The sequence below is a fragment of the Galeopterus variegatus genome, unplaced genomic scaffold, assembly GCF_000696425.1.
Source record: "Galeopterus variegatus unplaced genomic scaffold, G_variegatus-3.0.2 Scaffold323, whole genome shotgun sequence".
Classification (NCBI taxonomy): Eukaryota; Metazoa; Chordata; class Mammalia; order Dermoptera; family Cynocephalidae; genus Galeopterus; species Galeopterus variegatus.
The window spans coordinates 246958-261680 of record NW_007726434.1 but is presented as its reverse complement, the minus strand read 5'-3'; the positions used below and the strand labels follow the sequence as shown (position 1 = coordinate 261680).

Sequence of the window (14723 nt, the reverse complement as noted above, 5' to 3'; positions counted from 1 at the left end):
TTGTTAAAGATCCTAACCACCAAATGTTCAATGAAAAGTCCTTGAAGAGAAACATTCTTGTTTCCGATTCTTTCTGATTCAAGAGTCTTTGTGTTTGATACAACCCTTTCCTTAGTCACATATATTCTTTTCTTTATTGTGTGCTCTTTCAGTTTTAAGGTATTTCATTTAAATCTGGAAGTCGCCCCTATCTAAGACACTGGCTATCACAACAACATAAAAAAATTAGTATCACAAGTTCTAAGCCATTTTCTAAGAAAAGAACAAAAACACCCTTCCTTAAATCTGGAAGTCGCCCCTATCTAAGACACTGGCTATCACAACAACATAAAAAAATTAGTGTCACAAGTTCTAAGCCATTTTCTAAGAAAAGAACAAAAACACCCTTCCCAGTGACCTCTTTTCATTTTAATATTTTTTAAAAAGATTTAGCAACAAATATTTATGTCTTCCATGTCTTAAGAGAATAAAAATTCTTCTTTTCCATAGGAATCTCCTACAAATACCTGGTCAATGAAAAACTCATTTCACTCAGAAAGGAGTAATCAAAAATAAACCAGTAAAATCTGTACAACAACTGGAACCAAAAACAAACCAAAGTAGTGAAGGAAAAGTTGAAGATAAGCATTTTGCTCTGACATTAAAAACAAAAAGAAAAACTCATTGCAGTAATTGTTTCTGTGAAATAAGAATTCATAGCAGGGATACAAGAAAGGTAGAACAAAATAGCAAAATGAGATGAAAATTAGAAAGAAAAGGGCTAGTGAAAGAAATGGAAGAGAAAAATAAAGCAATCTCAGTAATATAAGGAACATTGGAAAAATCTTACATGGCCATAATAATTTCCATAAACACAGAAAAGGACAAGAGCAAGAAAAATAAAAGGAAATGAGGGATATACTGAAACTAGACCCAGTATTAACATATTCTTCCAACATTAAAATTGAAGTCACATACTGAGTATCTTAAATATTCATAATATAATCTCTCATCACTTATATCCCATGTACCAATAAATGAAATTATTATACAGTAGTATATTCACAATTGAATGAAACTTTTGTTTTCAACATTAAAAATTTTATCATTATGAAAAACAATGTAAGCCTGCCATTCAAGTTGGCAGACTGAGAAAAACAGGTCTGATTCTCTTTCCTCAAAAAATTCCCAACAAAATAATAGAAAAGATATGTTGAAAAAGAAAGAAAAAACAATAACGGTGCTGAAAACAGAAAAGGTGCCATCGACAGATGAGAAATAGAAATTCCAGGAAGATAGAAAGCAGATGAGATTCAACAAATGGAGAAATGAAAGCAGAAGAAACACCATTCCCAGACACCATAATTAGGCACAAGTTTTTCCAGGGATGTTCTAGAGTCAAACTTGGAGTCAACAAATAAAAAGAGCAGAAATTGGCAAAAGGGCAGTAAATAAAGTAATTCATTAAATAATAGTGAGTAACAGCTGGGAGAGCTGGGCCCATCTCTGTTTATCCTGCACCAAAGGAAGCACCTGCAGCAGCTGCTTGGGTCTGAAAACAAGTTCTGTAAGGACAGAGGAGAAGTTGCTGGCATCTGAGAAGGAAGACAGTGGGGAATGGGGTATCCCAGGTCCTCTACAGCACAGTTGAAGAGCTCTGCCCAGGAGCAAAATATGAGTTAGTTAAAGTATTCCACACCAAAAATAAAGTCCTCCTTACTTTGGAAAGTGGGAGAACCCCTGGCCCATGGTCTACTCACCACCAATTCATCCTTCAGGAAACGCTCACTCTGCTCTCTCATTGAAGATTGAAGCCAATTGGGGAAAAAAAGATCTGTACGAATACACAGGTATCCATGACCACTGTTTATTATAATTAATTTGGTCTTTCAATCACCAGGGTAATCTGATATTTGAACAATATCTATCTTAAAGAAATTCTAGATACAGAGAAGAGAGACAATAGAGGGAAGAATATATCAAGAAAATAATATAAGAAAATGTTTTCTAATTGAAAGTGCCCAGATGTCAAACACATCTGAGTTAAATTTTATTCGTACAAGTTTAAAGAGAAAACCTTTTCTAAAAAAATTCCTGAGAGAAAAAGCAATTTATCTGCAAAGCATCAAGAGTGAATTTGACATCAGACTTAACAGCAGGCTTGCTAGATGATAAAGGAACATTTATTTTTCAAAGATAGAAAGGTAAAAGATTATGAAAATGAAATAAATATTCAAATCAACAATTATGAAGCAAAAGAAAACAGTCATTGAGATGGGAAAATCAAAAATATTACCAATCAGAAACATTTATGAATCAAAAATTTTCTTAAAATTAAATCCAAGAAAGAATAACAGTGAAATACAAGAGAAGAGTAGCTGACACAGAGCTGCACTGTTGAATATGGTAGTCAGTAGCCACATGTGATGAAGTCCTCAAAATAAAATAAAAATTAAGCCCCTCAGTTGCATTAACCACACTTCAAGTGCTGAGTAGCCAGTCATACGTGGCCAGTGACTACTGGTTTGGATAGTGAAGATATAAAACATTTCCAGCATCGCAGAAAGTTCTATTGGACAGAACTTAACTTGAGGAAATGAAGAAACATTAAAAAAAAAAAAGAGCACATTAGATCTTAACTTTTGAGAGATTTCTTTTGTAAAACAAATTTTAATTTTGAATCCTATAGCACTCTTTTTGTTTAATAGTGACTAATATTAACCCATAGATAAGTCACAGAATGTTTCAAAAGAACAAAATAAAATGTTCTAAGCTCTGATAATATAAACTATAATAACACAAAGAATAAAACTGGGAAGTGGTGAAGGGGAGACAAGGAAGGAAGAGTAAATGCACTAATTTATTTATTTAGAGTGCAGAGGTAATTTGATATATTAAGAATAGAAATAGAAAAAATGTAACTAACAATAATGAAGAGAAAGAGTCTATAAGAGATAGGAACTATGCACTAAGGTATTTATCTTTTATGAGAGATCAATAAATGTCATCAAAGTTAATTAATAAACAGAAATACAGCACATTAGCATAAAATGAACAACCACAAAAAGAACTAAAACAGAACTATTAACAATGACTGTCTTTGGAAAGCAGGTTGGGGCAGGTTTTTAGTCCTCATTGTGTTTTCTTCTGTGCAGTTTAACTTGGGTTTTTGCTGTAGAAATATATTGCCTCTATAGTAAAAAAAAAAAAAACTTTAGAATGGTTATCATAAAGTCATACAGTTATCCTATGAATAAAATTGTTCTTATTTGGGAATCAGAATTATCTACTTTTTCATGGCCATTGAAGGGTGGGCATGTCACAAGAAATTAGCAACAATTAAACAAAGACAGCACATAGATACAGCATAAATACCAACCACGGGGTAGAGATTAAATTTAGAGTTTTAAATTATATCCTGTACTCTCAGTCATTAAATTTAAAGTGTGTGAACAGATAATTTGGCAATAAAAGTTTGGAAACACTTCAAATTAGAGGAGGAGGAACAGGTCTGAATGGCACAGACACCTCCGCTCACATTTAGCTCTGAACCCAAGCAGGACTTGGGAAGGCCTGAGAAAGAAATGTGTGGCAGACGGGGGGCAGTCTGGGTGTTCCTGTGCTCAATGGTTCCTGCCAGGGGGAGATGCCAAAAGTCCAAAGTATTACGAGAATGACTTTTGCGGTAGCTCTGGCCTCCTAGGAATTAGGAAGCGCCATAAATCTCAGAGAGGGACTGTTTGTGCAAAATTCCAGGAGCACATATGCAGACGCCAGAGGTCCAGATGCATTTTTTTATGGGTCAGAAAAGTACGCACCTTTGCAGGCACACCTCTCATCCAAGCTTGAACTCCACATCTCCATGGTTTGTCCATCATTTGGCTACCAAGAATGCTACCTAATCCACAGTTTGCAACTATTTTTAACAGGGTCATCTGCATTGTCAAAAACTGCCCATATTTTGGCAGATAAGCCAGTCAACTCTGGACACAGGGCTGGTATCTTAGATTTCTTTTTGGAAAGTGTCTACGATTTATGGTGGGAATTATTCATGACAGCTGCATTCTTTCCACTGGGCTTAGACCACCATTTGCTCTAATAACTCCTAATTGTGTGTCTATCCTAGACTAAGCTTCTTCAGAAGAAAAAGGGGAGTAAGACTTTTAAAAATCCCCTGCAGCAATACTCAGTGACTTCTGCCAGCAGTAAACACCATTTTGAAACATAAAGTCAGCTGACGGTGAACAAATAAATGATATTTCAAGAAATGTGAATTTCTTCAGAGAATCTTTTCTTACTGCTGTTCATGCCAGTCCAATTAAAAAAAATGTAAAATGACTTAGTTTCATCGTGTTCCCAAAGTATTTTTAGCATACGGGCAAAATTCCTGTCAACATTCACAGTCATGTTACTTGCTTGAAAGAGGTACCTCTCAAAGTGATTTTTCTCCAAACTTCACCAAAGCATAACATGTGTACCTTGAAGACACTGCTCATTTAAAAATCATATGAAGTCTAATTATATTTCCAAAATAAGTAGTTTCCAATCCAGCAAGGATAATGTGGTCATGAGAAGGATGTCCAAATCCACCAATTTACATTGGTTTGGTTTGGCATAACTTTCAAAGTTCTTGGAGTAAAAAGAAGATGGCACGTGAATAATGGTAATTTGGGTAATACTCTCAGGATGCTGGGCTTGCCATTCTGTGAGCCATTCAGGGGAAAGCTAATCAACTTGAAGACTGTACCTATATAATTTATAACTGCTTAAATTCACTGATATGTTCCAGATTATTTTTCAAAATGTAATACCCTCCTTTTTAATATGTACTTTGTCATTTTCACTCTATTTATGTAATTTAAAAAGTATGATAGCAGGGGAGCATGAGCCGTTCAAAGCAGGAGCCACTAATGTCAGAGATTGTTATCATTCACAAGATATATGGTGTTGATATCTCTGAATCTAAAGGGCTTGGAAGTTGTGTCAAGTTGGATTCATATTGCATCTAATATGTTTTGCTTTACTCCCTCTTACTTTCTGGTTTCTATCTAAAGCCACAAAGCAGTTCCTCTGCTGTGACTCAGTCCTACAATCACAGTGGTGGCACAGGTCTGAATTACCCTCCCTGTCGCCATTACCAGCAATCCCTCCTTTTATCCCAAAAGAAAGTTGGATTATTAATTCAGGATGAGGCTGTTTTCATTAAACAGTACAGTGCTTTCCAATTGTTCATATGTAACATATCCAATCCATACCGCTCTTTCAAATGTTTTTGATTACTTAAGTTTAAAAAAAAATTATACTGAAATTTATGAAAACCAAAGAGAGGACTTTTTACGTTGTAACTTCAAACTTCTATATGAGAAAAAGAAAAGTTTTGGATAATGGAGAATTTCAGTAGTTGAAATTCAGTTTACAGATCTAGACAACATATACATTTCAATAGCATTTAAGATAGTATTAGAAAAGGAAGAGTTCTAGCTTCAAAATAGAAAGGCACTTGATTTTATAACTTGTGTAAAGGGATATACATATTAAGGTTTAAGTAAGGTCCATATTTGCAATAAAATTTCGTTGAAATTCAGATAATTTTACTTATTATTGACTTCTGATAAGGGTCCAGCTAATAAGCAAAAAAAGTTAATTTAAAAAGAAACATAGGTCAATTATCTCATTTTTTATTGTGATAGATAATAATTAACCTTTCATCTTTAATCACTATCTTAAATAGGACTAATCCAACAGATTCTTTTTAAAAACATATTAGGATTTCCCATTTGGAGAACATCGATCCATATATTCATTCCATTGATGTTTTTATTTTCTAAAATATTCTTTTTCTCTAAATCTTTCAAAGAAATTGATAACCCATGGGAAAAAATCAGGGCCATTTTTATTTGGTCAAACTTCGTTCGTTTCTTTGTGGTGGCAAGCAAGATGACATTGTTCATCATTCATGGTTCTGAATGACATTTGACTACTTCCAAATACAAAACTATTCCTAAACTTGTCATTATGAACATTCTTCTATAGACAGTATAGGATTCCTAAAGGGAATTTTACAGAAGAATTTCAAAATATTTTCCTTAGTGGCTACATGTTCAGAAAAACTAAGAGGGAAAACATTGAAAGGGACACACTTACTTAAATATACACATTTTAGTATTTTTAGTATCTATCACATTATTTAAAATTTAATAGGCTAAAGCTAAGTACCAAACACAATCTAATAACAAAGCAAGAAAGAAAATGGCTAGTAAATTATTCATAAATTAATCTTTTAATGTTCTGGGTGCATGTGTATAAACTTAAGACCCATGTGGACCAATACTAAAACTAGGAATTAAGTATTAGAAAAATTTTAATTAGGGTGATTGTCACATTTAAGCTGTCAAGTACACATTGTACTTTAGAACAAACTGGAGTACCCTTAGATTAATGGAGTTATTTTGTGCATCAGGAAGAAAGAATATATTTGATTTTTATAAATGTATATGTCTTAGAAACTTTTGCCACTTGCTAGTAGGTGTCTAGCATCATCTGATTCCTCAGAATTCATACTTCTCAGCAAGGGACAGAGTCTCAGTAAGTTATTACTATATTACTCTAGAACTACAAAAATCACATCAATTAATACCTTTGCTAATAGCTGTTCGATTTTATTGCCATTATCCCAAATTACTCTATAGTTTATTACATGGAAGAGTAAAGCCATAATGAATATTTTCCTAAATTATGCCATCAATACAAGTGTTATTAGTTATATTAGTCTACCCTATTGATGAAATATTTTGCACAATGGCAGAAATGTTCCTAATATAAAGTATGCAAAAATATAGATATGATAAAACAATAAAGGAGCTCACTTCATGTCAGTAAAGAGCTTTGTAAAGTCTTTATTCTATTATACTATAATAATAATTTCTGCCAATATATTTAATACTCAATATTGTGAATTACGATGATTAACTGTGGTACTATACCACTTCCCTAGTGAAACTGTTGAGATAACAACCTGTATATTGGCCGGTAATCTAGGCCTCTCTAAAGCCCTAGAGACATCAAAGAATATATACTCTTGACATTAAAATTAAGTTATTAGCATTTTTAGGGACAATTAGCATGTTTGGATACATGTTTCTCTTTTCATTTACCTGTTCCATCATTTTCCTGATAACCTGGTCATGAAAATAAATAGAAACAATAAATAGATGTGTGGAAAACATCCTCTCTAAAGCCCTAGAGACATCAAAGAATATATACTCTTGACATTAAAATTAAGTTATTATCATTTTTAGGGACAATTAGCATGTTTGGATACATGTTTCTCTTTTCATTTTCCTGTTCCATCATTTTCCTGATAACCTGGTCATGAAAATAAATAGAAACAATAAATAGATGTGTGGAAAACATGTGATTGATCAAATTTATGACAAGGGTAAGTTATTTTGAGTTTAGATGACCAGTTCTAAAATTATCTGAAACTCATGTCACCATTTTGCTAAGAATTTCTTTTTATTTTCTCCTCCATGATGGAGCACCCCATTACCTATAATATACTAGATGTTATCAAACTAGTTATATGTCTGGAATTGAATTTTCATTCTATTGTTTCAAATAATCAGATCAAAATATGTTATGCTATAGTTATCACAGGAAAAAGAGAACGGAATGGGATAGAACGGAATGGAAGGGAAGAGAAGAGAAGTGGAAGGGAGGGGAGAAAGTGAGAGAGAGACAAGAGAAGGGAGAGGGAGGGAGGAAAGGAGAGAGACAGGAAGGCATGAAAGCAGGAAGGAAGGCAGGAAGGAAATAACTCACAAATGCCTTGAGTTATTTTACCTTTCGTAAAAAGACCTTATGCACATGTACTTGGAGGTTCTTCCCCACCCCACCCCCCTCAGTTTGATTTCTATCTTTTCTTGGAAATGAATCTTGAATATACTATGTAATCTCATGCTACCTACTGCTCTTTTGTGGTTCAACTAAACTTAAATTTGTTGATGATTAATTGTCACTAAACTTTATGATTAATTTAATTGAATTAAATTTGAAGATTGCTTAGTTTCAGAAACAGAAAAAAATTTTTTCTCTGTGAGGAAGAGATATTTGCTGGTGATTTACTACTCTCTTCCTTCCCATATTTTTTTTCTTTTGCCATCTCAGTTCTTCTATGTGCTAATATAAAATATGCCCTTTTGTTTTCAGGTCTAGATGTTGATGGAATATATCGAGTTAGTGGCAATCTAGCAACAATACAGAAGTTAAGATTTATCGTCAACCAAGGTAAGTAATTTCTTCACTTCAGACATTTTTTTCAGTAGTTTCTTCTCTAACAATATTTCAGACTCTGTGCTGTATGTTCTGTGAATAAATAATGATAAAAGTTTTGAAGGGAGAACGAGAAAGTTGAAGAAATTACAAAATGATTACCAGAGAAGTCAAAGATAACAAGTTTACATGGAGATGAATAAAGATTTAATGTCAACTTTTTGAGTAATTGAATTTTTAAAAAATTAATATTTGAAAGTCTTGGAATCAAATCATAGGCTACTGGTTGAAATGTCTGTCTCTTCCATAAATCACTAAGAAGGTATGACTTGGATCATCCTCATCATTCTTGTATCTTTCCTCATTAACCAGTGCTAGCCTTGAGGTCTTCACACAGGGAGTTCTTAATTAATATCTTTGGAGCTGTTACATGTGTGTGTTGCAGGTAGAAGAAGTATGAAAACTGAGAAGCATTAAACTCTCCAGCAATTCAACTCAGGTTGATCCACTCTTTTAAGTGTTGACTGCAGTAGTTTGGGCCAGTTGCCAAATGACTCTTTTTTCTGAGAATCTCTGTAAATGAGAATTTCCACAGTTCTGCTTGTTTACTAATGCAATCATTTGTTTTTCACAATTATTCTCTTTTCTGGGCAAAACACAGAACTAAACTTCACATTGGTACCACTGGACTGAACCAGAGTACCCCTTCTGTGAGTAAAAACTGGATAAAATAGCCCCAGCCTCAAATTCATTCCTGTTTATAACCAGCTATAATCATTCTTGTAATATATTTCATGCTGAAACCATATCCTGATTGGGATTCTAGACAGCTGGGCAACACATTTCTTCCACAAAGAAGAAATCTCAAAACAGAAGCCATGCTAGAAACAAACACTAGCTGCATTTCCTGTCTTTAAAAAGATTGTGCTCAGCAGTTTGAAAAGCAAGACAAAAAATCTGCAATGAAAATATGAAATCTGTCCATCTCGTCTTTTGCAATCCAAACTTCAGCGTCCTCTGAGGCTATGTAACTGCTCATGTTTCCCTGTGAGTTGACAATGTAAAGCTGGACAGAGGCCTGAGTTGGTATCTGGTAGCACAGAATTGTCAGTAAACTGTCTCCCTGGTTTATAACACTGTCAGAATTCAACACTCAACACAAATTATGCTACATTAGGACCTTTGATACCAGCGATTTTGTCCAAGTTATGCTGTGGAGTTTTTTGAATTAGATGCTAAATGAAATGCATATACCAGCCCCTTTCAAAATTTACTAATCAAATTATTCTTTGAATGAATTTTCTGGACTGGTCCCATCTGTTTGTCACTAACGCCATATCTTCCCCTCTATTACACCAGGGCTCTAACAGTAGAGCTGACTTAGAGGAGAATCAGTTATGGTTACGAAGAGGCTGTATGTGTACATGTGGCCTCGTGTGTGTGTGTGTGTGTGTGTGTGTGTGGGTGTGTGGGTGTGTGTGTGTGTGTGTGTGTGTGTGTGTGTGTGTGTGAGAGAGAGAGAGAGAGAAAATAAAACAGTGATGCAGTGATAAAGCCTTGCAAAGCATAGAATGTTATGCAAATGCGATACATTCTTTTTTGTAGTTTGAGATGGAACATAAACGATTTTGGCATACCTTCCTTGTATTAACACCTATTATTTCCTCCAAGTTCACCTTACATAATGTTTCTTTTTCAGAAGGCTCTAAATATACGTTTTTTGAAACAAATAAGCCCTACCCTCTGTTAAACTAGACAAATGAAAACTGATTTTGGCTATTTTCAAGAAAGGTTGAATTGCAATTTATGTGTTTCACTAACTTTCTTGAATGCTGTAATCATCAGCAATTCTAAATACACCAGTTGAATGATTCAATTTGTTTTGGTTTTCTGTTTGACTCACTAAATCAGTAGGAATTAGATACCCTTATTATACTTCCAGATCAGATGACATAGAAGTTAAATTCAAAGTGATCACTTTTGAAAAGCATTTCCTAATTATAACTAGTAGTGATGTTAACAATTATTATTATAAAAGTAGCTAGCCTTTTTATAATTTATTACATGCCAGGTACTGTACAAAGTGCTTTACTTATATAATTTAATTTAATCTAATCCTTTCTTCCATCCCATAGAGTAGATACTATTATTATTCCCATTTTAAAGATGAGAAAACTAAGGCTCAGATGTCAAATAATGCCCTAAAGTCATACAACATGTAAGTGAGGGAGCTAAGATGAGATCCCAGATCTCTCTGACTCAGAGCCTATGCTACAAACCACTGCCACGATTCTGCATTTTTCATTCATTAATTGTTGTTTACCTTCTTATAAAAGAAGAGACTAGTCTTTTCATGCTACACACACTTGTTTGTGACTTTCTGTTTACACTCTACTTCTTGGTATTGGTTAAGTGATAAGTGCTACCATTGGAGTTTGCCTAAAATTGTTCAAGAAAAGAGATGCTTGGGAAAATGCCAAACCACAGTTATGAAGAGGCCTCGTACTGCCATTCTCTGTAGGGCTTTATGTAGCAATGTTTGGACCAAGAGACTACTTTAACACAATATTCTGTTTTAGCCTTCAGGAAAGGCATCAAGGATTCCTGATTTACTGGGCTGTTGGTGCTTTAGTGGTGCTCTGCCCTGTATGTTGAATCTGGTGACAGTTTTAGTGACATTTTGCTGATGCAATTCTTCTGCTCTGTGAGGACATACCCCAAAGAAAACTGGTCCATGACCTTAGATGTCAATCTGTCATCAGCCTGTGACATCACATTGCTTCTTCAGAATGATCTGTTACCATTTGATGGCTTTCTTGCTGGGGTTACTTTTGCAAAGGACAGATCCAGCATGGAAGGTGCTTCATAACTGTCTTAAGAACTTGTGACAGTGGATCTTGGAAATCCCACCAGGCTGAATTCCCCTTTCTCCCCATGTCAACACTCAGATTTGAGCTGCCCATCTAGGCTATTGCCCAAACTCTAAAATCAGTTCAGACTCTCTTAGGTCTTACATAAACATCCTCTTTCACCCTTTAAAAGAGGGACAAGGGAGATTGGCATTCTTTTTGGAAAATACCAGCTATGAAGCTTCCCAAGCCTATGAGCCAATGCGAGAGCTATAAAGCACTGCAGGAAGAAATGACTGGGAATTTTCCAGACTGGTGTTTCTAAGTACACAGTAACAAAAATTCCCTCTAACTGCTTCCCTGATCTGGAGAAAATTACTTTTTACCAGGATTTTAGATGTGGTTTCATATATAGAAATTCCTTAAAATTTAAAGGAAGACTCTTAGGAACACCCCCCTTCACTTTTTCACACCAGGACAGACAAAATATATACATGCCATCAATGTACATGGCCAGAATCCTGTGTGTGTGTGCATGTGTGCACATACTCACACGTTTGTCGTTTAAAATGAAAAGGTTTTCTGCCATTAATTTATAGTCATGCACTATGCATATCTTTACACACCCAGATTTTATTGGCGTAATAATCCAAATTAGGTATTGGCTGAAAGAGATGGATTTGCTTATTTTGAACATGCTAAGAATAAGCTCCATTGAAAACAAACTATTAGAAAAATGATTTTGTATTACCAACTATATCTAAATTACTTTTATATAGATTTGTACCTTAAAGCTAGGCATTAAGTTTAGATATCTGTGCTTTTCATATTATTTGCAGCATCAAAATTAAATAAAAGAAAGAGGAAGTGAGAGAGAATGTGAACAATTGGCAGTTTCATAATGAAATAAACAACTGAATGAAACAGAAAAAGATCTGGAAAAGGATTTCAAAACTTCTAGTTCTGTTTTTTGTAAAGAAAAAAAAAAGCCCTTGTATCAAGTCCATTCATTTTTCTATTAAGTGAGTTTATATTGCCCTCTTATTATTTTTAAAACGAGGTATTTCCTTAAGCCTACTTCACTCACACCACCAACCACAGCCACAACAAAACAAACTATGTTATTTGCTTTATCCCGTTCCGCAGGGCGGTTTTTTTGTAAGTCGAATCATTGATATTGCACCTTTTGCCTTCCATGTGACAAGATTATCTTTTAACAGTGATTTATTTTTCCCATTAAAGCTGAAAAGATCACTTGATCATAAAGGGGCCAGACTCTAACATCGTTCAGGGCTTTGGAAACTTTCTTAGATGTCATTTTTCAGCTACATTGAGTCAGAGAGCTCAAAGACTATTGATGGTGAAATTTGTGTTGCTTTCTAGCTGCTTAAGAAAATGCATTGGCATTAGTAAATAATGCTGAATACAGAGGTGAAAACAGTAAGTTCTTCACGTTCATACACATTTATATAGTTTCCACTTTTACATTATATTCCGATAGCAAGTTTATGAAACCTTCCCATCTCTAAAGTACAAAAATTCTGACTACTTATTTTAAGTCAAAATTATGTCATACACTTATTGTGGATTATGTTTTATAATTCATTACATATCAAGCAATAAGAAGGTGACCTAATGCTCTGGTAAAACAATTAAAGGCAAAGACCATCTAGTGGGGAAAGAGAACCAGATAAGAATCAAATCTGCCTCCTTATCTTGATTCAGAGCTATTTGGGAGTCTAATAGAAATATTTTGATCCTTTTCAATTTCAAACTCTTTATTTCTGAAATGGAAATAATAATGAAAATACAAGGACTTTAAAAACCAAATCACCAAGTGATGATTTGTATTAACTTTAACTAAGATGACAAGTAGTGAGATAAAATCAGATTAATATTGCTTAGTTTTCTTAGTAATAACTTGATTCTAAATATTAATAATCAAATATGGTTTTTGCCTCTACTTGATTGAATTTTCTTTGATAATAACAAGATTCTTTTTCCAGGAAGAAAACCAAATATAGGGAAGCTTTGGAGACTCCTTACTATCCAATGATTGATCTCATTACTAGCCAAATTCACAGGGCTTTTGGATTTCTGGACACATAAGAGAAAGTTAATTTTACATTATTAATAAGTTTTGGGGAGGTTCCAAATTGCCAAAGAATAAGACTCACATTCATGTCATTCATTGGAGAGGGTGAGTAAAGTCTACTGAAATTTTAGGTTCCTAATTCAGTCATGATTTTTCCGTGTAGATTTGGCCACTGAGTCCAGAAATTAAATCAGTCAGAGCTATGTAACTGCCAATCCCCAAGAAAACCTCCCAGGATATTTGTAAAATTTCACCATCATCATTATCACAAATCATCATCATCACCATCAAAATTAATGTGTAGTTATTAAGTGCTTAGTAAGAAAACAAACCAGGTTTACTTCTGCTCAAACTGCACTCTGTAGCACTAGTTTCCAACTCTAACTGCATATCAAAATCGTAGTGCTGGTCTACTGCTGCCTAGCAATATTACTATCAACTTAGCCGCTTAAAGCAATATAAATTTGTTTTCTCACAGTTTCTGTGGGTCAGAAGTCTGGGCACAGCTTAGCTGAGTCCTCTGCAAGTCTGCATCTGCTCAAACTGCACTCTGTAGCACTAGTTTCCAACTCTAACTGCATATCAAAATCGTAGTTCTGGTCTACTGCTGCCTAGCAATATTACTATCAACTTAGCCACTTAAAGCAATATAAATTTGTTTTCTCACAGTTTCTGTGGGTCAGAAGTCTGGGCACAGCTTAGCTGAGTCCTCTGCAAGTCTGCCGTCAAGGTGTCGTCCAGGAGGAAGTTCTCATCTGTAGGCTCCACTGGAGACAGTTCTACTTCCAGGTTCACATGATTGTTGGCAGGACTGAGCTCTTCGTGAGCTGTTGGGCTGAAGGCCTCAGTTCATCACTGGCTGCTGGCCAGAGGCTTCATGGATCTCTCCATAGGCCATCTCACATTATGGCAGCTTGCTTCATCAAAGCAGCAAGGGAGAGTAAGATTACTAGCAAGGCAGAAGTTATAATCCGACGTAACATAACCATGAAGGTCACATCCCACCTTCACTACATTCTGTTGCTTAGAAGCAAGTCACAGCTCCCACCCACACTCTAGAGGAGGGCATTGCACAGGCATGAACACAAAGAGGGTGGCATAATTGGGGGTCATCTTAGAGTCTGTCTGCCACAAGTGTGGAAATTCTCAAAAATAAAGATTTTTGAGCTCACTCATAGAAACCCCAATGTAAAAAGTCTGAGGCTAGAGCTATAAGTATATATTTTAAAAGAAAACCCCCCTGCTGAATCAAGTGTGCAGCCAGGTTTGGGAACCCCCTACACAATATGCAGCTGGTTTTATACTGTCTCTCTAGTGGAGACATGACCTGCTAAGACATAAGATATATGAGATTTAAGTTTGAAGGAAACAGAAATAGACCATACACCTCTTTTTTCTTAAACAGTTTTCCAGTGAGGGGAGAATTATTGACTATTGACTAATGTCATAATTTTCGCCAACTTTTATGAACTAAGTCATTATGTAACTAAAACATGCCCTGGATGTACCATGTATGTTATTAGTATGAT

At 34.9% G+C, this 14723-nt stretch overlaps 1 protein-coding gene across 1 annotated transcript in view; it reads left to right on the top strand.

Moving 5' to 3' along the window:
• The window catches only part of ARHGAP15 (Rho GTPase activating protein 15), a 571811-nt gene that overhangs the window by 371648 nt on the left and 185440 nt on the right, over positions 1-14723 (top strand). The window contains exon 10 of the mRNA XM_008567489.1: positions 8188-8265. Within this exon, the coding sequence (XP_008565711.1) occupies positions 8188-8265 (78 nt within the window). The remainder of the gene's footprint in view (positions 1-8187; positions 8266-14723) is intronic.